The sequence below is a fragment of the Pseudonaja textilis genome, chromosome 3 (genome assembly GCF_049901715.1).
Source record: "Pseudonaja textilis isolate UNSWEBS1 chromosome 3, rPseTex1.2, whole genome shotgun sequence".
Lineage (NCBI taxonomy): Eukaryota > Metazoa > Chordata > Lepidosauria > Squamata > Elapidae > Pseudonaja > Pseudonaja textilis.
In genome coordinates, this window is record NC_141992.1 from 9552057 (window position 1) to 9578513 (window position 26457).

Sequence of the window (26457 nt, forward strand, 5' to 3'; positions counted from 1 at the left end):
AATTGAAAATCCCATGAGTTGTGAGGTGCCATCAATGATAAGGTTTTTGTTGGCAAAAAACCATAAACCGATTGAAATTTCTCGGCAACTGTGTGAAGTGTATGGGGACAACATCATTACTGAAGGTGGAGTGTGCCAATGGTGCATTAAGTTTAAAAATGGTCGAACTACGGCATTCGAGAAATCCTGAATACTTTCAAGTGGGAGATTTTTCCTTATCCTCCCTACAGCCCCGATCTTGCACCAAGTGACTACGACTTGTTTCCGAGGATGAAGATCTGGCTTGGAAGACAGCGCTTTGATGATGACGCAGAACTGCGGGCAGGTGTGACTGACTGGCTCAAATCTCAGGTGGCTGAGATTTCAATCAGTTTATGGTTTTTTGCCAACAAAAACCTTATCACTGATCGCACCTCACAACTCGCGGGATTTTCAATTGCAGCACACATTTCAAACGTTTGCTGTGAAATAACGGGCAACGATATGAACCTCCCACTAGCACGACTAGATGCAGACTGAGCGGCAGACGCACAGACCAAAGATGGCTGTGCTAGCTCCGCCCCTTCATGCTACAGATGAAAACATAATCTATTTTGTGGATAGCCCTATTTTGTGGTTAGTCTATTTTTAAAAACACATTCTTCTTTTTAATCTTATTTGTTGTATTTTTTTTCTTTTGTCCTTTATTAAATATTATGGTGTTTTGTACTTTAACTTTCTTGGGATAAACCAAATATTATTGTCAAAAGTTCCAATTAACAAGCCCAAGCAAATCCAAACATCGAGACATAGATCTCTCTCAAATAACTTCTTTATTGGGCACATCATAGCAGCACGGTTAAATGTAAAACCAACTCTGAATATATCCTGAGATTTACTTAAAATAGTAAATGATCCCCTCCCCAAGTGTCATAGTTCAAATTGTCCAATTAGGTTCATTGGTGGACTCCTTAGGCACTCCTCTCTGCCTTCACCCAACACTTGTGGAGATGACCTTGGTTTTCACAAGATAGATCGGTGTTTTGTCTGGCAGTGCATTCCAGCCAGCCTACTTCTCCCTCCCCACAATACTGTGTGGCAACTGAGAATCAACAAAATGGCTTCTGCCAGGTTCAGTTTGAAGTTGACAATTATTTAAAAATGGGGGAGGGGTTAAAAATGGAGGAATTTCCTGACAATGAAAGCAATTAATCAGTGGAATGGCTTGTCTTCAGAAGCTGAGGGTGCTCCACAGGGCGGGATATGACAGGGTTAACAACCAGTTTGGGATTTACGAGCTTCCCTGCCCGCTGTGAGCTGCAAGCCTGCCAATCATCATTAGCACATCATTAGCATGCTGCTGCCACTGCTGCTGCCGAGAAGCAGCCTTTGAAACAGCCCTCTTTTCTTGTTTTTTTAACTGCAGCTGTGCCTCATTGAAGTTGAAAAATCAGGAAATAAAGATCAGGTAACAGCCTGGATCAGCGGGTGGGCAAAAACATCAGCAGAGATAAAACCGGTTCTATGTCTGCTGCTCTTCAGAGCTACCGGTTCTACAGAGGTGGACAGAACCATTAGAAACCCACCACTGGTGCTCCGTCACTGGAGGTTTTCAAGAAGAGACTGGACAGTCATTTGTCCGCAATGAGCAGGGATTGGACTAAAAGACCTCCAAGTTCTTTTCCAACCCTATTATTCTATATTCTATGACCTAGGGATCCTATATCAACTCAAACAATAAAACCGGTACCTTTTCTACGAAGAGAGAAGGAAGATCATATCAGCTAACTAGGAGGAGTGAAATCAGAATCAAAGTGAAATGCGCAACTTGGAATAAAGAAATTTTACTAATACCACTCTGTGAAGCCTTAGTAAGACTATACCTTGAATACTGCATCCAGTTTTGGTCACCACAGTCTAACAAAAGATGTTGAGACTCTAGGAAAGAGAACAGCAACCAGGATGATTAGGGGACTGGAGGCTGAAATATTCCAATGAACGGTTGCACGAACTGGGCATGGCTAGTCTAGTGAAGAGAAGGACCAGGGGAGACACAATAGCAGTCTTCCAATGTTTGAGTGGCTGCCACAGAGAGTAGATGGGGGTAAAGCTATTTTCCAAAGCACCAGAAGGTCAGCCAAGGAATAATGGATGGAAACTGATCAAGGAGAGATTCAACCTGGAAATAAGGAGAAACTTTCTGACAGCGAGAACCATCAACCAATGGAACAGCTTTGCCCTCGGAAGTTGTGGGAGCGCCATCACTTGAGACCTTCAAGAAGAGATTGGCCTGCCATTTGTTAGAATTGGTGTAGGGTCTCCCACTTGGGTGGGGGGTTGGACTAGATGACCTACAAGGTCCCTTCCAACTCTGTTGATCTGTATTCTATAATCTGTAAGTGTAATAACATTGCTATAGCCATGGAACAGCTAATGGACTTGAAATCTGGAATGCAAACTAGTCTCTTCCCCCCACCTCTCTCTCCCCACTCTTTCTCCTCTTCTCAATCACCAGTCTTCCCTGGAAAGGAAAAGCAAATGAATTGGAAATTCTTTCACAGTTAGGGTAGATTACAGATGCCCCTGAACTGAGCTCAGCCAGCTGAACACATCCGTGCAGTTTCCTTGGCAGCACCATGGAAGTGATTTAACATGGCTTCGTGGGAATTTGTTGTTTGCAATCCGCTAGGGTTGGCTTGGTGCTGTCAGCTAAAAGGGCACCGTTTATACCTGAAGGAACAAACAAACAAGCCATCTATTGTGGTTCGAAAACTTGACCATAAAAGTTAAAACAAGCAAACACAATCTGAACGTCCCACCTAAAAATATAGCAAAATCTCATTCATGAAATGAATAATTTCCTTCTGGTTCATTTTGGAGCAAATAGCACCAGGAATACAACATCACAAAGTGGAATGTCAAAAGAGACTATGGGCCAATAATGAATGTGGAATTGACAATATATACACTTTTGCAGATTTGAAAACAGAAGTTAAGGCATGCATGATGAAATGGCCTTAGAATTTTGGTTATAATATTCCAACAGATCAATGGGAAAATATAGTTAAAAGGTTTGAAATTCACACTGTCTTATAATTTAAAAGAAAACTTTTATAAAATGATGTACTGTTGATGTATTTGTGTGCTGCAGCTGCCAAAAAAGCCAACACAGTTCTAGGCTATAATAACAGAGGGATAGAATCAAGGTCATGTGAAGTATTAATACCACTTTATAATGCCTTGGTAAGGCCACACTTGGAATACTGCATCCAGTTTTGGTCACCACGATATACAAAAGATGTGGAGACTCTAAAAAGAGTGCAAAGAAGAGCAACAAAGATGATTAGTGGACTGGAGGCTAAAATATATAAAGAACGGTTGCTGGAATTGGGTATGTCTAGTTTGATGAAAAGAAGGACTAGGGGTGACATGATAGCAGTGATCCAATATCTCAGGGGCTGCCACAAAGAAGAGGGAGTCAAGCTATTTTCCAAAGCACCTGAAAGTAGGACAAGAAGCAATGGGTGGAAACTAAACATGGAGAGAAGCAACTTAGAACTAAGGAGAAATTTCCTGACAAAACAATTAATCAGTGGAACAACTTGTCTCCAGAAGTTGTGGGTACTCCAATACTGGAAGTTTTTAAAAAGATGTTGGATAACCATTTGCCTGAAGTGGTGTAGGGTTTCCTTCCTAAGCAGGGGGTTGGATTAGAAATCTCCAAGGTCCCTTCCAACTATGTTGTTCTATTTTTAACCCCTCCCCCATTTTTAAATAATTGTCAACTTCAAACCGAACCTGGCAGAAGCCATTTTGTTGATTCTCAGTTGCCACACAGTATTGTGGGGAGGGAGAAGTAGGCTGGCTGGAATGCACTGCCAGACAAAACACCGATCTATCTCGTGAAAACCAAGGTCATCTCCACAAGTGTTGGGTGAAGGCAGAGAGGAGTGGCTAAGGAGCCCACCAATGAACCTAATTGGACAATGTGAACTATGACACTTGGGGAGGGGATCCTTTACTATTTTAACTAAACCTCAGGAAATATTCAGAGTTGGTTTTACATTTAACCGTGCTGCTATGATGTGCCCAATAAAGAAGTTATTTGAGAGAGATCTACGTCTTGGCATTTGGATTTGCTTGGGCTTGTTAGTTGGAACTTTTGACAATAATATTTGGTTTATCCCAAGAAAGTTAAAGTACAAAACACCATAATATTTAAAAAAGGACAAAAGAAAAAAAAATACAACAAATAAGATTAAAAAAAAAAGCGTGTTTTTAAAAATAGACTAACATACTGTGTATGTATGTATGTATGTATGTATGTATGTATGTATGTATGTATGTATGTATGTATATATATATATATATATATATATATATATATATATATATATATATATATGTGGATCTTTGGTTGTTCGGGTTTTCTCCGCGTAAGATTCAAAGTGTCTAGGCAACGTTTCGATGAAGTCTCATTCATCATCATCAGGCCTCTGTCTTTGGTTCTTGCTTTTCAGAGTGATGTGAGGTTGCAGCTTATTATATATAATGTCCTTTCTAGCTGAATGTTGATAAATACAATTACTACCCACCTGCCTTCAGTCTCGAGGACCTGTATACTGCATGAGTCAAAAAGAGGGCTATGAAAATATTTACAGGCCCCTCACATCCTGGACATAAACTGTTTCAACTCCTTCCCTCAAAACGACACTATAGAACACTGCACACCAGTACAACCAGACACAAGAACAGTTTTTTCCCGAAAGCCATAACTCTGCTAAACAAATAATTCCCTCAACACCGTTCAACTATTACAAAGTCTGCACTAATATTACTGTTATTCTTCTCATCTCTCCTTATCACCCCTCCTCTCCCACCTGTGACTGTATGACTGTAACTTTGTCACTTGTATCCTTACGATTTATATTGATTGTTTCCTAGTATGATTTCATTGCTGATTTTACCCTATGACTATCATTAAGTGTTGTACGTTATGATTCTTGATTCTTAACAAATATATCTTTTCTTTTATATATACTTGTGTGTCCAATCACACTTGGCCAATAAAGTATTCTATTCTATTCTATTCTATTCTATTCTATTCTATTCTATTCTATTCTATTCTATTCTAATACAGTACAACAATATTAGTTTCCTCCCCCCCTTGTGAAACAGATCGAAAGAATTTTAAGCTACCAGACTACTAAATCTGTTTACAGATTGTTAGCCTGTCATCTTTATACTATATTAAGAATAAAACAATTAACAGGAAAAACAACAACAATAAAAGTATTCAATAAAAATAATAGAAATATTAATAATAATTTTACAAAGATAAGATTGAAATTCAGAAACCTTCTGTTAACAAACTGTTATTGTAATCAACTTGTAGAAAATTTATCATGGCTTCTTAGCAATCCAAAATCATCCCCAAAATTAAAAATCCATGTTCATTTCTTGATACCATCTCTTATCAATTGTCAATTCATTGAATACAATAAATCCAATCTCCAAAGACACACTATCTCCCCTCCCCTCAAAGAATCAGATGAGATTGTGATAAGTACTGTTGGCATACTGGCATCAGAGAAACTGTGTTAGATGTAAAAAAAAAATGCTTCTAATCCCTGTTGGAAATATGGAAAACCAGAAAGGACACTTTATCAAAGACAGTGGACTTGTGAAAAAAAAAAGATAAAAAATTGAACCCAAATACATATGATGATGCAGAGAACTTCAAAAATTAACATTGATGAAACCCCATTTTTTAAAGCTAGGATTTATGCATAATCAGGAAAAAAAACCTCATAGACGACTGGTTTTATATATGGTAACTGCCGTGAGGTTATTTTGCTGCAATTTGGGAGAACATAAAAATACCTATAATGGATTGTGTGAAGGTAGCATAGCTTGCAGAAAGGGCTAAATTGTCTTGTTTGATTAAAGAAGGAACAATAATCACTTTTAGAAAGAATTGGAAACCCTTTTTACTGAAAATAGGGTGGAGGAAGGAGCTGATTTCAGGATTTTACTGATTAAAAAGAGATGTATAGAGGAAAACAGGAATTATATAATGTGGGAAAGTAGAAATAGAGCTAATTTCTGTTTGCAATTGCTGCAAAGATCAGAAACCACTCCAATATTTTTATTTTATTTTCTTTCCTCACTTTCTCTTTTCCCTCTCATATTTCTCATCTATCTATATCTATCAGATATCTATCTATCTATCTATCTATCTATCTATCTATCTATCTATCTATCTATCTACCTATCAGATATCTATCTATCTATCTATCTATCTATCTATCTATCTATCCATCCATCCATCCATCCATCCATCCATCATCCTATCCTATCCTATCCTATCCTTTTTATCTATCTATCTATCTATCTATCTATCTATCTATCTGTCTGTCTGTCTGTCTGTCTGTCTGTCTGTCTGTCTGTCTGTCTGTCTATCCATCATCTATTTCTATCTATCTACCGGTATCTATCTATCTATCTTTCTTTCTTTCTTTCTTTCTTTCTTTCTTTCTTTCTTTCTTTCTTTCTTTCTTTCTTTCTTTCTTCCTTCCTTCCTTCCTTCCTTCCTTCCTTCCTTCCTTCCTTTCTCTTTCTTTCTTTCTTTCTTTCTTTCTTTCTTTCTTTCTTTCTTTCTTTCTTTCTTTCTTTCTTTCTTCCTTCCTTCCTTCCTTCCTCTTTCTTTCTTTCTTTCTTTCTTTCTTTCTTTCTTTCTTTCTTTCTTTCTTTCTTTCTTTCTTTCCCTCCATCCCTATTTTTCTGTCTCTGTCTAGCTAGCTAGCTATCTCTTTCAATCTACCTATCTTTATGTATCTGTCTATGTATCTGTCTATCTATCATCTATCTATCTATCTATCTATCTATCTATCTATCTATCTATCTATCTATCTATTATCTATCTCTATCATCTATCTATATTGACTTTATTTGCCACCAGAGTCAAGGTGACTCTGAGCAGCCTCTTAGATGATCCTCCGTCTGCCTCATCCGATTCTTTACGTGCCCTTTTTAAAAACTAGCATTTTAAGGAAAAGACAGAACAGCCACTCTGGAAGCAAAATAGAAACACAGAAAAGACTGTTGGGAACAAAACATGCTAAAAGCTCAATTCTGCCTCAGAAACCATCTGTACAGCACTCCGAGGAAATGCTTTTCCAAAACAGATCGTCTGATCCACCACAACCGCTTGATTCACATTGCACACCCCCTTCTCAAATGTCCACCGATTGCTTCGGGGGCAATTCAGTTGGGGCTTTTAAAACTTCAAACAAAGACTGAGAAGGCGAGAGATGATCCTGATCTCTAAAAGCACATTTAAGGTAGCTAATGCCGAGTCAGCATTTTTCTTTCCCCTTTTTTTCACACTGTTGGAACTCAAGGTCAACCACAGAGGCATAAATCCAGGAAGAACCAGTTCAGGAAGCATGGAGTTCAACCATGGAATTCACTGCCACTAGTTGAGGTCACAAGAGTTAAAATGAATGGTTTGAAAATCCCATCTTTATGAGCTACAGAGTTCTATAAAATGATGGGGTGCTTTAAAATTTGAATGGCTGAAAATAGAATACAATAGAATAACAGTTGGAAGAAACCTTGGAGGTCTTCTAGACCAACCCCTGCTCAGGCAGGAAATCGTATAACCCAGGGGTGCTATTCAACAGGTGTAACAACCGGTTTGGTGAGTGCACACTTTGCGCATGCACCAAACACGCATTTCGCACGTGTTCTACATTTTAAAAAGTCCATTTTCAACTCAATTACTTATAGTACCTTCTGCTGCATCTCCCGTGAGTAAAACAGCTGATGTGTGGCAAATTGCTCTGCTGTGTGAATCAGCTGTGCTCAAAAACCAGTAAATAAAGCACAGGAAAGCGTATGACTTCTCCGAGTCCTTGCTCTCCTCCACTGTCAACCACAACACTTAGCAACATAAATTTTGGGCTCAGTTGTGGTCGTAAGTACAGCTGTAGTTCAGCTTTCCTTAAGCTTCTGATTTTCAGATGTTAGAAGGTACCAGGTTAAAGCTAAGCATGTTATAGTACAGGTAATCCTCAAGTTATACCTGACCCCAAAATTTACCTGGCCATGTGATGACCTGGGACAAGGAATGAAGGTCACACAGCCAGCTGAGAGTTCAAACTCCCCTTTAATGCTCCAACTTTCACCAAATGCTCCCACCTTGTGCAAATCATGCTCTCTCTCTCTCTCTCTCTCTCACACACACACACACACACACACACACACACACACACACAGAGCAGCCCCTGGCTGTGAATAGCCCAGCAAAATGCTGTTAGCACAACGGCTTCAAAGCAAGAAGTCCAGCGAGGCTAAGAAACAAGGAAAGGAATCCACAAAGCAAAGAATAAGCAGTGAATCCACAAAGCCAGAAAGAAGGCAAGCAGTCCTGCAAATGCCAGACATCAGCCACGGCACACAAAACTCCACAAATTCAGTGTTTGTTCTCAACAAACACCCCTCCCCACAGCATCTCTTTAAGTCTCAGTCCCCAGGTGTGCCTTGTGAAGAGGGGCGGGGCCAGTGGTGGGATTCAAATTATTTTACTACCAGTTCTGTGGATGGGGCTTGGTGGGTGTGGCAGGAGAAGGTTACTGCAAAATCCCCATTCCCTCCCCTCCCCACTAACCTGCTTTCCAGCTCTGTTCTCCTGTGCAGGGCAACCAAAGAAGACCCAGCCGATCAGCTGGGACTCGGGAGGCAGGAAATAGATGAGGGCAGGGCTAGTCAGAGGTGGGATTTGCTGGTTCTCCAAACTACTCAAAATTTCCACTTACCGGTTCTCCAGAACCAGTCAGAACCTGCTGAATACCACCTCTGGGCGGGGCGCTCTCCTCCCGAATTGTCAGGTTGGCTTGCATTGTTCCCACCTCCTCTCCACTCTCCGTGCTCATGGATCAGGAGAGGGTGGTCCTTGTTTATCATCTGAGCTCCGTCGCTTTCTCTCCGTTGTCCTGCTCCTGTTTTTCCCTGCTGGCAAGCTGTCCCAAGCCAGAGGGGCCCGGGTCTGCCTCGTCCTGCTCCTCCCCAAACTCCTCTGAAGCCAGCAAGGCCTCCATCAGCCCCAGCCTCTGCTTGTCCTCCTCCAGAGCAGATTCAGGCTCCGACGGGGGCATGACAGGCCATCTCATGGGTGCAAATTTCAGTGGAGAGTTTTCCGACAAGCAAAGTCAGTGGGGAAGCCAGATTCACTTAACAAGCAGGTTACTAACTTAATAACTGCAGGGATTCCGTTAACAACGGTGGCAAGAAAGGTCATAAAATGGGGCAAAACTCACTTAACAAGTGTCTCACTTAACAAGAGAAATTGTGGTCATAAGTCGAGGACTACATGTATAAAGCAGCAAACATAGGAGACCTATGAAACTTTGATCTGGCCCTTAGATTGGCATCTGATACAAAATGGCCCAGATTACTTATTTCTGATGCTAATTAGGGAGTTTATTTGGAGCTCAGGGTTGCCACGTGGGGGCTTTGGTGGTCTTTGAGATTGCCTCTTTTCTTATAGACATTTCGTTACCCAACTAGGTAACATCATCAAGGCTAGAAAGGAAGAGAGGTTTTCAGAGAGGGGGAGGGGAGGGGGGAAGAGGCGTGAAGAGAAGGACCAGGGGAGACAGGATAGCAGTCTTCCAATATCTGAGGGGCTGCCACAGAGAGGAGGAAGGGGTCAAGCTATTTTCCAATGCAACCAAAGTCCAGGCAAGGAATAATGGATGGAAACTGAACAAAGAGAGATTCAACCTAGAAATAAGGAGAAATTTTCTGACAGGGAGAACAATCAACCAATGGAGCAGAAATTGCCTTCGGAAGTTGTGGGAGCTTCATCCCTGGAAGCTTTCAAAAAGAGATTGGAATATTTGCATCTGTCAGAAATGGTGCAGGGTCTTCTGCTTGTGTGGGGGGTTGGACTAGATGACCTACAAGGTCCCTTCCAATTCTGTTAATCTAACGGTAAAAAAAGATTAGATTCTAACCGTAAGAGGAGGATCCTGGGGTCTTTGGTGTTCTCTGAGCTTGGTGGTTTTCTCGCAGACATTTCATTACCCAACTAGGTAACATCATCAGTGCTAGCAGGTAACACAGATGCTGTCACCTAGTTTGGGTGATGCAAGGAAACAGGCAAACTCAGAGAGCACCGAGGACCCCTCAGTTATTCCTGAGTAATGCTGAAAATAAAGATCAAGGTGAGTTTCCTTTCTTCTCTGCCATGGCATGACGTGATCTTGCCTTTAATGAAAGATTTATGCTACCCAAATAAAGAATTCAGATCTACATGCCTGAATCCTTCTCGCCTTCCTAACTTTTCTGATGTTTGCAAACATTTGCATCAGGCTTAACATGAGACGCATCAGCTCGTGGAAAAGATTGGCTTTAAGGTTCAGTCTCAAATAGGTTTGGCACGGGGGAATGTGCCAGGTATTTGGGGAGAATGGAAAGACCCCTGTAGCTGGAGAAATAATGTGGTCTTGTACAGATGGGTTTTTGGTTTTATTTCCTGGGAACTATGTCCGGGGTATGAAACTAGATTTCATTGAGGGCCATGTCAGGGTTGCGTTTGACCTTGGGGAGCTGGGGTGGGCATGGCCAGGGTCAGCGTGGCCAGATCGACATAACTCGTGTTATGTGGAAGCCCGAGCACTCTGCCAGTGAAAACGGGCTCCCAAGTTCTTTCCCCACCTAAAAACCCAAATCAAATCATTCCCCCCAAGGTCCTTATGTGTCATCTCTCCTGCAGCTACTTCTGAGACCGCTGTGGTGCACGTGTGTTTGATGTTCCCGTGGAGTGAAGAACATTTAAGAATGTGGGTCAAACAAAAAAGAGAAGTAGCTAAATCTCAGGAGCTGGCTGGAAACTTCTCTCTCTCTCTCTCTCTCTCTCTCTCTCCCTCCCTCCCCACTTTCTCTCCAGTCTCTGTGCAAAACTGCTCTGGACCAGGCCTGCATTCTGAGTCAAGAGAATAGGAGGCCATGCAGAGACCTCCCAAATCTGCTGATTATTGAGCTGATGTAACAATGAATATTTCTGGAGCCAAACTGAACCAGAATAATCCCCCTCCACATTTCTTCAGTTTATATGCCAAAACATGAACTATATTTTTCATTTATTAGTCTATATTACCTAAGTCCAGTCTCTCCCTCTCTCTCTATCTCTCTCATGTGTTTCCACAGTTTTTATCTACAGTGTCTCTTTTATTATCATGTACATACATATATATACATATACATACATACATACATACATACATATATATATATATATATATATATATATATATATATATATATATATATATATATATATAAACCTGTCTGTCCGTCCTTCCATCCATCCATCCATCCATCCATCCATCCATCCATCCATCCATCCATTCTATCTATCTATCTATCTATCTATCTATCTATCTATCTATCTATCTATCTATCTATCTATCTATCTATCTATCTATCCATCTTCTACCATGTATGTATGTATGTACATGTATATATGTGTATATATATGTCTCTCTCTGGATTTTGTCTACGATCTCTCTCTCTCTCTCTCTCTCTTTCTCTCTAATCTATCATTTTGTACAGTTTTTTCTATAGCTTTTACTTCCATCTCTCCTACTATCTATGTACATTCTCTCTCTCTCTCTCCTTCTCTCTCCCCCTCTCCTTCTCCCTCTCCCTCTCTTTCCAGTTTCTGTATCTCTCATCTATTCACAGTGCATTATCTTTGTATCTTTCTATACATCTATCATCAGTCTCTCTACCTGATTGCATCTTGGAGAAAAGAGTGTGAGGTGGAATTCAGTGGTGCTTGTAATTAATTGATCCCAGTGCAAGCCTGCTACCATGCAGCTGGGAAGGATCCCCTCAAAGCACGGAAAAGCATTTATTAGTGCTCATTTGTGCGGGAGGCATGAGAATCACAGTGGTGGGATAATAATACAGACTGATTGGACAGTATCCTGCTTATGGGCAAAACCAAAATTAATCTCCTTAAAAAAAAGCACATTACTTTGTGGGGGAGAGGGAGGTGATTTATTTGTAAATTTAGTCAAGCCTATAATTTAAAATGGAGCACTAATTTGCCAGTACTTCGGCGACAATATTTCTTTATTCACCTGTCCAGTTATAGACTTCCCACTTGAGCAAAGGGCTCAAAGTGATTAATAGTCGGAAGGAACATGCTAATTACATACTTAGAGCTGATCTAATTAACCCAGGCAGCCTTAGCAGCATTTAAACATCCTGCAGAACAGTCAAAGTAGGCAACGTTCTTAAGATCTGTTGTTAGGGCATTGCAAAGATTGAGTGATGCCACCAAGAAAACATGGTATAGTGTTTCCTGCTTGAGCAGGGGATTGGACTAGATGATCTCCAAGGTCCCACTCTGTTATTCTATATCCATGTCTATGTCTAAATATCTACCCATAGGATTGGATTGTTTCTCACAACAGTACAAGTGGTGGACCATCCATAACTCCTTGGAAACACAGTCGTTTCAGCAATTCCCAAAAGGTTCCACACCCATTGATACTATTTAGGTGACCCTGAGGGCACAGATAAAGCCTCAGCAACTCTCAGAAAGAGTGGCCAATGATCAGATGACTGCAAGGAATATAAATCCCTACACCCCCCCTCCATTCAGTCAGAACTGAAGAAGCTTCTTGGATGAGAAGCAAAACGTCTTCAAGGAAAAAACAAAGAATGTCCAACTGCCTCTTGAAAAAGCACCTTTTGAGACAACCATCAGCTGGATGACTGAGACTCTCTTTAGACCACCAGAAAAACTGGTGCTTAATAGCTTAAGTAGCTCTCATAGGCAGGAAATTCCTCCTTATTTTGAGTTGGATCTCTCTGTGATACAATTCTTGTCATACCCTCAGGCGCTACAGAGAATAAATTCACACACTTTTTCCTGAGACAAACCTTCCTTAATTGGAAGTCTGCCTCCCCTTAATCTTTTCTTCCGCAGGCTAAATGTACCAAGTCATTTTAATCAACCTTCTTCATCAGACTTAGCCTTCAAGACTCTCGCCCCCATTTTCGACTTCTCTGCGTCCTTTACAGTTCCTCAGTATTCTTCTTACGTTGTGGTGACCAAAACTGGACACAAGATTCAAGCTCTGAAGTCTGGCCAATGTAACCCTATAGGGAGCTATAAGTTCTGCATCATACAGGTGGTCCTTGACTTATGACCACAAATGAGCCCAAACTTTCCAAACGAGACAGCTGTTAAGTGAGTTTTGCCCCATTTTGCGACCTTTCTTGCCACCGTTGTTAAGTGAATCGCTGCAGTTGGTAAGTTAATAACATGGCTCTTAAGTGAATCTTGCTTCCTCATTGACCTTCCTTGTTAGAAGGTTACAAAAGGTGATCACATGGCCCCGGGACATTGCAACGGTCATAAGTACATGCCAGTTGCTAAGTGTCTGAGTTTGGATCGGAGGACAAATGGAGATGCTGCAACAGTCATAAGTGTGAAAAATGGTCACCAGTCACTTTTTTCAGGGCCCTTGTAACTTCCAACAGTCACTAAATGAATGGTTGTAAGTCTGTATAATCACCTTAAACGTGTTTTGATAGCTCTGCTTTTGAAATCAAATCGAGCTGATATTGCAAGCTTAAAATACTGTATATTGAACATCAAAACCATGGATATTTATAATTAATGGCATAAACAACTGGAATATCCAGTAAGAGCACATCAATGGAGGCATGCTTTTCTTCGAACTTGAGTTTGAAATTAATTCATTAAACGTGTTCAGTTTATTGCAGGGGTCACCAACCTTTTGGACCTCAGAGACCAACAAACTCATAATTTTAAATCCCACGGACCAGAGACCCTGGGAAAATCCCCAAAAAATCTGCAGGAAAATTTCCCACCCCGTTTTCCTACCATTGATTATTCTTTATTTGGGATTGCAGGATACTGTCTCCAGCTCCGTTCTCAGAGAGAGAGAGAGACTTTTGGCATCATGCAAAGAAAGCAGCAGAAACAGCAGAAGTCTTTCTTTCTCTCCCCCAAACTCCTCCAGAAATGAGTCTTTGCCGGTGCAAAGGCATCCTGCTCCAAGAGACTGTGCTGGCAAAGACTCATTTTTGGAGGAGTTTGGGGGAGAGAAAGGAAAACGTTTGCTGCTTTCCTTGCATGCAGCCAAAAGCAGAAGAAGAAATGAAGCAGAAAGAAGCAGCCCGGTGGCCAGGACAGGCACATACGGACAGGCACGTAGGCTAATACAGCTCTCTTCCTACAATGTTACCTAGGACCACTTATTTTATTTATTCATTTATTCGTTTGTTAATCTCTCTCTCTCTCTCTCATCAAGGGTGGGCTTCAAAATTTTAGCAACCGGTTCTCTGCCCAGTTGCTAGGTGGGCATGGCCTAGTCAGTCTCTTGGACCACGGCAGTAGGTGGTGGTGGTGGTGGCATTTTTGTCTTCCCCGGGCTCTGGAGGCTTTCCTCAAGCCTCCGGGAGGTGAAAATGGTTTCCCCAGGCTCCGGAGGCTCTCTGGAGGCTGGAAACAGGGCTTTTTATGGTCTTTAGGAGCCTCCGGGACAGAGGTGGTCTTCAGCAGGTTCTGACCAGTTCTGGAGAACCGGTAGCGGAAATTTTGAGTAGTCTGGAGAACCTGCAAATACCGCCTCTGATTGGAGATTTTACAGTCTCCTTCCCCTGCCACGCCCACCAAGCCACGCCCGCAGAACTGGTAGTAAAACAATTTGAATCCCACCACTGCTGCGGGAGGCCTGTTTTTCATCCTCCCCGAGGCTCCATGTGGACCCTGAAGTTACTTGAGATCCAAAATAGGTCGCATGAGGACTCCTGGGAGGGGCAGCATGGACAGGGCCAGACAGGGTGGGATTTGCCAATTCACCAAACCAGCCATAAAATTAGCTACCAGTTGGTTGGTCTGTCTTCTGTCTAGCTATCTAACTATCTAGCTATCTAGCTTGCTGTCTATCTGCCTGCCTCCCTGCCTATCTCTCTCTCTCTCTCTCTTTCCTGCCTTTATTTGTATAAATAGCTCAAGGTGTGTTCCACCATAAGTTCCTTTGCCCAAGACTTGGGAGGAGGAAGAGGTAGGTCTGTTTTAAATCAACAGAGCAGACCTTAGCTGCTCTTAATCAGTGGACATATAATTAATTTAGACTGCACTTGTGCAGCCATTTTCAATCAAATTGACTTGGCCTAAATGGCCTGAGATTATATTTATTGGGGTGGGGCTAATTGGAGCATTTGAAAGAAGGATGCTGCAGCTTCCTGTTTTGCTGGTTCATTCAAAGGCCAGACTAAAGACACTTAACTGCAGGAAATACATCAACAATATCCTTCTTGAAATAACTCCATTCCGATTGTTTATACTGGTCAAGGCTAAAACCTAACCTGTTTTCTTTCTGAGTCTTAGTACAAACGTCCTGAACTTTTACAGCCACAATCGAGCCCAAAATTTCCACTGCTAAGCGAGACAATGGTGGCGTGAGTTTTCCCCCATTGTACAGCCCTCCTTCCTTGCCACAGCTGTTAAGTGAATCACTGCAGTTGTTAAGTTAGTAACACGGTTGTTCAGTGAATCTGGCTTCCCTATGGTCAGAAGGGTATACAAGTTGATCCATGAACCTAGAACAACCAACCTGTCAGTTTTGGAAGCCATATTAGAATCTCGTCCTTCCTCACTGCCACATTCTTAAGCCTGGGAAAATGGGAGGGGGAAAGTTCTTGGTGTCTATGTGATTAGACATAATAACATTCTTCTTCTAAGTCAAGGTCATGTTATTTCTGCACCTGGGTGAGGGCATGTCTCAAGATGGATCGGATAGTGATTGGGCCACGTGATGTGATGATGGATGCAGGGGATGGATTTGTAGTTTTTACTTATTGCAAGGAAGCCCGGAACTTTCAGATTTGGGATTCCCCAGATGTGCTAGTTTATTTCCAAATAAATCAGAACTTTTGAGAAGATGTCTGTCTCGGAATTATTTGTTGGAGTGGAGGTTTTCTGGAACGCTGACACAACCATCACAATGATGAGTCGGTTTCCAAGCGCCTAAATTCTGATCATGTGACCATGGGGATGCTTCAGTGGCCATAAACGTGAAAAAAAAATGGTCATAAGATACCTTTTTTCAGTGACTTTGTAACTTCGAACAGTCCCTAAACAGATGGATGTAAGTTGAAGACTACCTGAAGTTGGTTTGCAAAGGATTTTTGAAAGTTTTCCAGGAGTTGGTGTGATTGTAAAGGAACAGGCTGCCACCTCTATCCCAGATGGAGTCCAGTATACTTCAGGACCCATTTGAAGGTCCAAAAAGCACCTGAAGGCAGGACAAGACACAATGGATACAAACTAATCAAGGAGAGAAGCAACTTAGAAAGAAGGAGAAATTTCCTGACAGCAAGAACAATTAGGTGGAATGACTTGCCTCCAAAAGTTGTGGATGATCCAACACTGGAGGTTTTGAAAAAAAAAAAAAAGACTGGAAAGCCATTTGTCTGAAATTGTGTGAGGTCTCCTGATGGAGCAAGGGGTTGGACTAGAAGATCTCCAAGGTCCTTTCATATTCTATTCTATTCTATTCTATTCTATTCTATTCTATTCTATTCTATTCTATTCTATTCTATTCTATTCTATTCTATTCTATTCTATTCTTATTCCTATTCCTATTCCTATTCCTATTCCTACTCTACTCTACTCTACTCTACTCTACTCTACTCTACTCTACTCTACTCTACCCTACCCTACCCTATTCCTATTCCTATTCCTATTCCTATTCTATTCTATTCTATTCTATTCTATTCTATTCTATTCTATTCCTATTCCTATTCCTATTCCTATTCCTATTCCTATTCCTACTCTACTCTACCCTACCCCAACCTAACCTACCCTATTCTATTCTATTCTATTCTATTCTATTCTATTCTATTCTATTCTATTCTATTCTATTCTACTCTTGTTCTTGTTCTTGTTCTTGTTCCTGTTCCTGTTCCTGTTCCTGTTCCTATTCCTATTCTTATTCTTATTTTTATTCTATTCTATTCTATTCTATTCTATTCTATTCTACTCTATTCTACCCTACCCTACCCTACCCTACCCTACCCTACCCTACCCTACTCAACGCCATTTGTATGACCCAAGAGATACGCCTTTTCTCTCAGACAATTGCCCTGTGGAATAGCATCCTTCAAAAATCCTAACAGCTCCAACCCTACTCTGTTTTAAATGAGCCTTGCAATCTGTTTATATCCCCAGGTATGATGTGAGCCTACTATGTGGCTGATTTTGTTGTGTTTGTTGTCCCTTTGATGGATCTCCTTGTTCCTATTTATAATTCTTATAGAAAATATTTGTAGCTCAGGACTGGACTGTGGGGTCCTTGGTGGTCTCTGAGCTTGGTGGTTTCCTTGCAGACATTTAATGACCCAACTGGGTAACACCGTCAGTGCTAGTAGGGAGCGGGGTTTCTCCTTGTTTATATATGCCCTTACTGTAAACACAGTCTAATGAAGAAGCCACTTGTCTATAAACAGAAAGCAATCCCCGCTTGCTTCTAGCACTGATGATGTAACCTAGTTGGGTAATGAAATGTCTGCAGGAAAACAACCAGGTTTAGAGAGCACCAAGGATCCCACAGCTGATCTTTGTACTATATGTGTCTAATCCGGATACCACCCCAAAATATTTGAATGGTTTTTATATGGGATAAAGAAATAATATCCACCATTGATGATATTGGAATTGGAAAATTGGCTTTGATGGGTTTTAACCCCAATCTTCATTAAAAGAGAGGGGGCTTCTAAATTTAATCCCCATCATTTTAGACAGTGGACCCCAACCTTTTGGGCACCAGGGATCACTTCCATGAAGAGAGGTTTTTCCACGGACTGGAGGAGGTGTAGTTTCTCATGTTGCCTGCATTCTGCGCAGAGGTGATATTCAGCAGGTTCTGACCAGTTCTGGAGAACCAGTAGTGGAAATTTTGAGTAGTTCAGAGAACCGGCAAATACCACCTCTGACTGGTCTCGTTTCCATCTATTATCTGTCCCACCACCCCTGAGTCCCAGCTGATCAGCTGGGTCTTCTTTTGTTGCCCTGCACAGGAGAACAGAGCTGGAAAGCAGGTTAGTGGGGTGGGGAGGGAATGGGATTTTGCAGTATCCTTCCCCTGCCATGCCTACCAACCACACCCACAGAACCGGTAGTAAAAAAATTTGAATTCCACCACATGTTTTTCTGTGGATGAGACATTGTTTGTTTGCTCAGCCCAGTTTCTGGCAAGCTGGGGCCTGGTGCTGCTCCACAGACTGGAGGTTGGAGACTCCTGATTTAAGAAAATAACAAAGAATGAATATTTGCTGTGAACTCCACATGGTGTCAGGAAGGGCATCTGGCCAGTAAATGCTCAGCTCCATCAAGTCATCCCGACTCTGCCTCGAATTCAGGGGAGCTTTTTTATATTTAAGAAGATAACAGAAAGTCGAATCTATGCTTTGAACAAGGACTGTTCCCCCGTGAAATGCTGTGAATTATCTCTATCTCTCGGAGATAATCTCCTGATTTCTGCAACTGAATCAGTACCGAATTATTTCAACCAATAATCTGGTTTCATTAAAGATCACTTTCCATGCACCTGGATAACAAGGCTATTATGCCACTCATCGTCTAGGCTGGCCAATTTGCCTTACGAGATGATAGAAAATGGATCCGAGCATTTCATCTCTCTGCAGCTTTCTTTGGGAAAGGGTGAAACTACCTGTTTTTTTTGCAAAACTCATATCTGAAATTATCTTCCTTTGAAGTGTCATAAAAATAAAGAAACAACAGACAGTAATACAATAAAACAATTCTTACTTTAAGAATCAGAGGTTTTTTTTTCATGAGCAATTTGAAACATGAATAGCCATCGTAACATTGCTTACATCCATAACCCATTGCAACGAGGTCCAGAGACAATACCTAGGTCCAGCGAGGAATAGCTATGGCCAGTTCCCTGATCTGAAACCCATCTCCTTCTTCTATCCTTTTCTTCTGACAGTCCTTCAGTAAATGGAATTTTATTGCAGTTACTTCCTTCTTCTCTCATAAGGTAAAGGTTTCCCTCGCACATACGTGCTAGTCATTTCCAACTCTAGGACGCGGTGCTCATCTCCATTACAAAGCCGAACAGCCAGCGCTGTCCAAAGACGTCTCTGTAATCATGTGGCCGGCGTGACTAAATGCTGAAGGTGCACGGAGCACTGTTACCTTCCCACCAAAGGGATCCCTATTTTTCTACTTGCATTTTTTACATGCTTTTGAACTGCTAGGTTGGCAAAAGCTGAGACAAATAATGGGAGCTCCCTCCGTTATGCAGCACTAGGGATTCGAACTGCTGAACTGCCAGCCATTCTGATCGACAAGCTCAGCGACTTAGCCACTGAGCCACCACGTCCCTTCATACTGTTCTCTCATGCTGACTGTCAGTTTGCACATACATGCGAGCACACCTGAAATCCTCAGCCACCTGCTACTTTCAGTTCCCTATTTTTCCCAAAACATCTTTAATATTCCTAGTCAAAAATAACTACTGAAACTATCTACTTAGCACATGCATATTACAATATTGCCCTAGCACAGCAAATAACAAATATTTCGTTATTCTTAGGAAATCATTTTAGCTGACACGTGGCATTTTATCTCAGGCCTGCTATCAATCTGAGGTCTTATATAATTGTGGCAAATGCAAAGCTTAGTTTTTCTTCTCTCGCAGAAAAGGAGGCTATATTTTGTCTGCCTGTGTTCAAACATGCAGATCATTGCTTCTAATTTTGCAGACTGACTCTTTTTGCAAGCAAGGTTTCCTGGTTGTTTTGTACACCTCTAAATCAAAGGTGGGCATTATTTTTGCGCAGATTTTTCCTTAATTGTAGAATACAGGTAGTCCTTGAAGTATGACAGTTCATTTAGTGACTGTTCAAAATTACAACGGGACTGGAAAAAGTGTCTTATGATGGTTTTTCACACGACCGTTGCAGCATCCCCTATAGTCGCATGATCAACATTCAAATGTTTGGCAACTGACTCATATTTATGATGGTTGCTGTGTCCTGGGGTCATTTGATCATCTGATGTGACAAGCAAAATTAATGGGGAAACTGGATTCACTTAACAACTGTATTACAACCTCAGTGATTCACTCAGTGGTGGGATTCCAATAATTAGGGTTCTCTGCCCTGATGATTTCTTCCAACAACCAGTTCACCAGACTGGTCAGAACATTAAGAACCGGTTCTCCCGAAGTGGTGCGAACTGGCTGAATCCCACCACTGGATTCACTGAACAACTGTGGCAAGAAAGATCACAAAACTCACTTAACAACTGTCTCACTTAGCAACAGAAGTGTTTGGCTCAGTTGCGATCGTAAATTGAGGATTACCTGTATACGAGATGGAAGGGATCGTAAGGGGATCTAGCCCAATTTGCTGTTCAATGCAGGAAGCCTCTAAACCATTCCTGGCAATTCAGCTCAGTTTATGAACCTCTGATGAAAGAAATCTACCTCCTCTTTCGAGAGACTGTGCCATTATTTAGTGCCTTTTACAGTCAGAAAATTCTTCCCAATATTCAGCCAAAAACCTCCTTTCTTTAATTTAAAAATGTCAGTCTTTCCACTGACCTTAGTATGCATGTGACAGGCGTTAAAATATTTTTAAATCAGTATCCTGTATTCCCTTCTGTTTTGCAAGTGAAACAAATCCATATCATTGGCCGTCGGTTTCTCATCCTATGTATAATGTCTGTCATGCCCCTGTTGGAATCTGATTCGGAGGGGGCGGCTGAACAGCTGACAGGGAGTGGGAGTGTGGCTCCATTGGCTGTGGAAAAAACTGGGGAAGGGCAAAGTCCGGCTGGGCAGAGCAGGGAAGAGAAGGGAAGAGGGAGTTCATAGGAAGACCCAGGCCCACCCCCTCCTCATCCTCGGGTATGCAGGGAAGAACGGAGAAGGGAACAATGTGGGTTGCATGGCTTATGGGGGAGGAAAGGGCTCTGATTCCCTTCATTAGCTGCAGCTGGGAACAGTGTTTAAAAAGGGAAGCTGTTGGGAGCAAATCGTGAGTTTATCTGGTCTCTTGATGGCTTATCTGGGTTCCTGGTATCTTCCCAACTATGTGTGTTTTGCTGGGCTTTCAAGTCTGCAATTCTTTATCCTGCCCTGTCAAGTTAGTTACTGCAGTGTGGTTTGTTTGGATTTTTATTTACAGTTTGTATGTACTTTGTTTTTGGACTGAATTTTCTCCACTTAAAGGCTGTTCCTGGGAGAGTTTTTCTCCAGCCGAAGGTAACAATGTCCAAAGGACATTGGGGGCCAAACTGGAGATAATAAAGGGACTTTTCTTGCTTATTTGACTGTGTTGCCTTTGTGCTGTGCTGTGGGTCATCACAATATCCGTATCAATTGGTGAATATTTATTTATTTGGCTTTTATCCCATCCTACCTGAGGTATGAAAGCTGACTGATGATTGGTCCAAAGTCACCCAATCAGCTTTCATACCTAAGACGGGACTACTGTGGCCCTCAATGAAATCAAATTTGACACTCCTGGTTTAGATTAAAACATACCAAGACAGAGTTGCTGCCAGTGAACCATAAACATGGCTTTTCAATCAGATTGACCCCAGCCTTTTTAAGGTTACACAGGTCCTCGGCTTACAACAGCTCGTTTAGTGACGATTTGAAGTTACAATGACTTATAACTGTTGTTCACACTTATGACTATTGCAGTATCCCCATGGACAACTGACTCATATTTACAGTGGTTGCAATGTCCCCGGGGTTGTGTGACCTTGTTTTGTGACCTTCTCAGAAGCAAACTCAATGGGGAAACCAGATTCACTTAACAACCAACCATGTTACTAATTTAACAAATGTAGCAAGAAACATTTTAAAACGGGGGCAATTTAATAACCGTCTTACTAATTCAACAACTGCAGGGATCCATATAAGAAACATGGCAAAAAAAAAAGTCATAAAATGGGACCAAACTCACTTAACAAATTGCTCACTTAACAACATACATTTGAAGCTCAATTGTGGTCGTAAGTTAAGAACTACCTGCATTTCTGCTGAAAAAGCTGAGATTTTGGGAATCCCTTCTGGATTCGCAACTCCTGCCAGAACAACAGGTGAAAACGTGGCCAAGCTGTAACTGGGGCACGAATCAGCAACCTACAATTTTTCCTGCAATCGTGGCTCATATCTTGATTGCCTCCTATTAGGACTCTTACTACCAGCTCCATGGAGAGTGGCTTTAGCAGAATGCTGAGAAGGTACTGCTGGTGCAGAACGCAACAACATGACTGTTATCCCAAAGGTGCTTTTTAAAAGAGGCAACTGGACTTCTGGTTTTTCTTTGAAGACAGTTCACTTCTCATCCAAGAAGCTTCTTCAGCTCATGGATGAGAAGCGAAACGTCTTCAAAGAAAAACAAAGAAAGTCCAGTTGCCTCTTGAAAAAGCACCTTTGGGACAACCGTGACCTGGATGACTGAGAATCTCCAACAGACAACATGACTATTAGTTTGGACAATCAGTTTATGCAGAACAACAGTTTTTGAGGACACCACACTGGTCACTGGGCGGTTTCCAAGTTAGGCTCAAAATATTCACTTGTAAAGCTCCATGAAACAAGGCACCAGGATATAAATTTCCTGACAATTAACCGGTGGAATAACTTGCCTTTGGAAGTTGTGAGTGCTCCATTGCTGGAGATTTTTAAGAAGGAGAAGAAGAAGGGGGAAAGGAGGAGGAGGAGATGAAGAAGGAGGAGGAGGAGGATGGTGGTGGTGGTGGAAGAGGTGGAAGAGAAGGAGGAGGAGGAGGAGAAGAAGGAGGAGGAGGAGGAGAAGAAGAAGAAGAAGAAGAAGAAGAAGAAGAAGAAGAAGAAGAAGAAGAAGAAGAAGAAGAAGAAGAAGAAGAAGAAGAAGAAGAAGAAGAAGAAGAAGAAGAAGAAGAAGAAGAAGAAGAAGAAGAAGAAGATGGATGAGAGAGGCAAAATGTCTTCACAGAATGGATGACTGAGAATCTCCGTAAGACTTTTAAGAAGAGATTAGACAACTATTTGTCTGAAATGGTATAGAATTTCCTGCTTGAGCAAGGGGCTGGACTAGAAGACCTCCAAGGTCCCTTCCAACTCTGCCATTCCACTAAGAGTTCTCTTTTAGGACGAGCTTCCTCAACAGAGATCCTCGCCTTGAAGAATGTGGGATCTCAGAAGCATATCTGCTTCCAACACTGCCTGCATTCCAGAAAGCTATGTTATTTTAGCCAGCCTTTAACTCATGGAATTTGTGGGTGACTATCTGATAATAGTATATTGTTAATTATTTCTATTTCTGCTATTATAAGGTAAGCATTCTGGTTTGGAGGTTTCCGTTCAGAGCATTTATTGATTAGGGAGGTTGATAAATATTTAACAATGGATACTTGCTGCTCAGCATCATTTCAAAACCATCACACTCACATTGAAGCATTTTATTTAGCAACTTTTCTAGGGAGGAGGGTAAAATAACAGAGTGTTGCTACCTCCAGAAAATGCTATATTTGGGATTATGTGGAAGAAAGGGGAAATTGGAGATAAACAACATTATGCATTCATGACTTCTCAGAAGTTCTACTGGATTCAACTGGATTCTTCCATCTGAAGAATGAGTAGAGTAGTGAAACAAATTTAGGGGAGAGAATCTGCCTTTTTAAATTATTGCATGGATTTGTGGTGGAAACACTTTCTAGTTCTTAATGTCATGAATTACATGCTAAGAGGGCTATAAAGCAAAATGCTTAGGCTTCTCAATTCTGCCCTAGCAAATGAAAATCCCTTCATCCTCTTTGGATTTTTTTCAAAAAGCAATTGCAACATGCAATTCTAAATTTGGAGCAGCAAATGTTGTGAATTTTTTTTGGATCCCATCGCTAGAGAGTTGGTTTAATGAACGGGGGGAAAATGTTTTGCACTGAAGTCAGCAGTCGGTCCTTGTAGAGTACAGTTCTTTCTTTCTTTCTTTCTTTCTTTCTTTCTTTCTTTCTTTCTTTCTTTCTTTCTTTCTTTCTTTCTCTCTCTCTCTCTCTCTCTCTCTCTCTTTCTTTCTTTCTTTCTTTCTCTCTTTCTCTCTCTCCTTCCTCCCTCCGCCGCTCCTTCCCTCATGTCTTTCTTTCTTTCTCTCTCTCCTCCCTTTCTTTCTTTCTTTCTTTCTTTCTTTCTTTCTTTCTTTCTTTCTTTCTTTCTTTCTTTCTTTCTCTCTCTCTCTCTTTCTTTCTTTCTCTCTTTCTCTCTTTCTCTCTCTCCTTCCTCCCTCTGTCCCTCCTTCCCTTCCTTCCTTCCTTCCTTTCTTTCTCTCTCTCCTCCCTCTTTCTTTCTTTCTTTCTTTCTTTCTTTCTTTCTTTCTTTCTTTCTTTCTTTCTTTCTTTCTTTCTCTCTCTCTCTCTCTCTCCTCCCTCCCTCCATCCCTTCTTCCATCCTTTTTCTTTCTCTCTATCCTTTCTCCCTCCCTTCCTCTCTCTCTCTCTCCTTCCTTCCTTCCTTCCTTCCTTCCTTCCTTCCTTCCTTCCTTCCTTCCTTCCTTCCTTCCTTCCTTCCTTCCTTCCTTTGTTCTCTTCCCATGTTGTTGTGAAAAATCCAACCACTTTCAAAGAGCAGAGACGTACAAAATTATATGGCAAAGTTCCCAAAACGAGTGACGCAAAAATAAGGGAAATCAGTGCAATTTGGTTGGTTTGTACAATGTAGGCAGTTGCCCAGTTTGTGCAGCTCCCAGTTCTGATTTCACCAAAGCAGCTCATCTTCTACCCTGTTTGCATCCTCCAGTATTTCTGACAACACAGAGCAGCAAAGCTGGTTTTGCAAATCATGTAACACACCGAATGACACTCTTAGACTTTGGCACTTTGTTTTTGTTCCCGTAGGACTGACCCGTTTGGAAGTAAGTGTTGTCAGTGCACGTACCTTCCATCCCTCCCTCCCTCTGCATGTTCTTCTAAAAGAATGCACCACTGTGTGAAACAGTCTTGACACAAATGGAAGAGGGTTGTTTTGCAAAGTTTAGTGAACTGGCGCAAGTCTTCGGGGACCAGCTGCACACACGAATTTCAAACTGTCAAACAACATAGGGCACTATGTGTGTTTAAGCATCTGCTGCCATCTGTTCTGACCAGGGAGAGCTTATGGATTTATAGAAAAAAAAAAGCCCCCACTCTCTGCCTGTATTTGCTTCTCTCTTTCTCTTTTTAAAGCTGTTAACTAATCTCCGAACCGTAGGCATTAAATATAGCTAGACCCCGGCACAACGGAGACAAGCTACTCACCCTAAGCTCAAAGAAAAGCAGGCGAAGAGAGACTCACCTGGATGGCAATCTTCAGCGTGGAATCATCTACAATCTGGGTGCAGACCAGCGAGTCAGGATCTTGGGGTATCCTGTAGATCTCGCCCATGATTAAGATCATCGGGATGGCCAGCAGGAAAGAGGCCACCCAAATGCAACTGATGAATTTTTTGGTCCGGCTCCTGGACATGATGCTCTTGGCTTTGAAAGGGTGACAGATGGCCATGTACCTCTCCACACTGAGGCTGGCGATGTTGAGAGACGTAGCGTAGGTGCAGGCATCCCTCAGAAAGTAGTAGCCCTTGCAGACGTCGTTGCCGAAAGCCCAGGGGTGGTGCACCCAGATGAAGTTGTAGAGTTCGATGGGCATGCAGAGGAGGAAGATGAGCAGGTCAGAGAATGCCAAGCTGGCCAGGTGATAGTGCACCGTGCTTTGGAGATTCTGCAGGGACTTCTTCCTCACCAGGGTGTAAGCAGTGATGGAGTTGCCCACTGTCCCCAGAAGGAACAGCACCAAGTAGATGATGGTCACCATCACCTTGGAGTAGATGTCTGTGTTCACATCCAGATCCTCCTCGTTGGGTGGGATGGACCTAAGTCCCGAACTGTTGGACAGGTTCTCTGCTGCAGCGGGCAGGACAGAATTGGAGGACGGCAGGTGAAACTCGCTCATCAGGTATCCCAGCTGGTAGAAGGAAGAAGTTGTGTTGAGATGCATGGTTTGGCTCTCCAGCTCCTGCACCCCAAGGAGAGATGCTGTGGCTCTTTTGGGTCTCCAACCCAAGCTTGTTTTTTTCCAAGCAGGAGATGGCGTGGGAGATACAACTGCCACTTTCCTGCCTGGCAGAGCGAAGCCAAAAAAAGCCCCCCCCACACAACACCTCCCACTATGCACCCTAAGAGGAAACTTGACTCGCTTTAATAGGAGAGAGGAGGAGGAGCCTGCAGACCAGTCTCTCCGTGCCTGTGCAAGGGAGGGGAGGAAGAGATTTAAGCAGCCCTCGTGTGGAGACGAGGGCCAGAAAGCTGCAAGCAGCCGCTTCTCAGAGCGAGTGCATCTTCGCTGTGCAAAACAGCGGCTGTGTCTTTCC

General features: G+C 42.1%; 1 protein-coding gene across 1 annotated transcript in view; it reads right to left on the minus strand.

Moving 5' to 3' along the window:
* Positions 1-26251, minus strand: part of NTSR1 (neurotensin receptor 1) — a 148140-nt gene extending 121889 nt beyond the window's left edge. The window contains exon 1 of the mRNA XM_026697395.2: positions 25386-26251. Coding sequence (XP_026553180.1) covers positions 25386-26084 — 699 coding nt within the window. The 5' untranslated portion in view covers positions 26085-26251. The remainder of the gene's footprint in view (positions 1-25385) is intronic.
* Between the last annotated feature and the right edge of the window lie 206 nt (positions 26252-26457).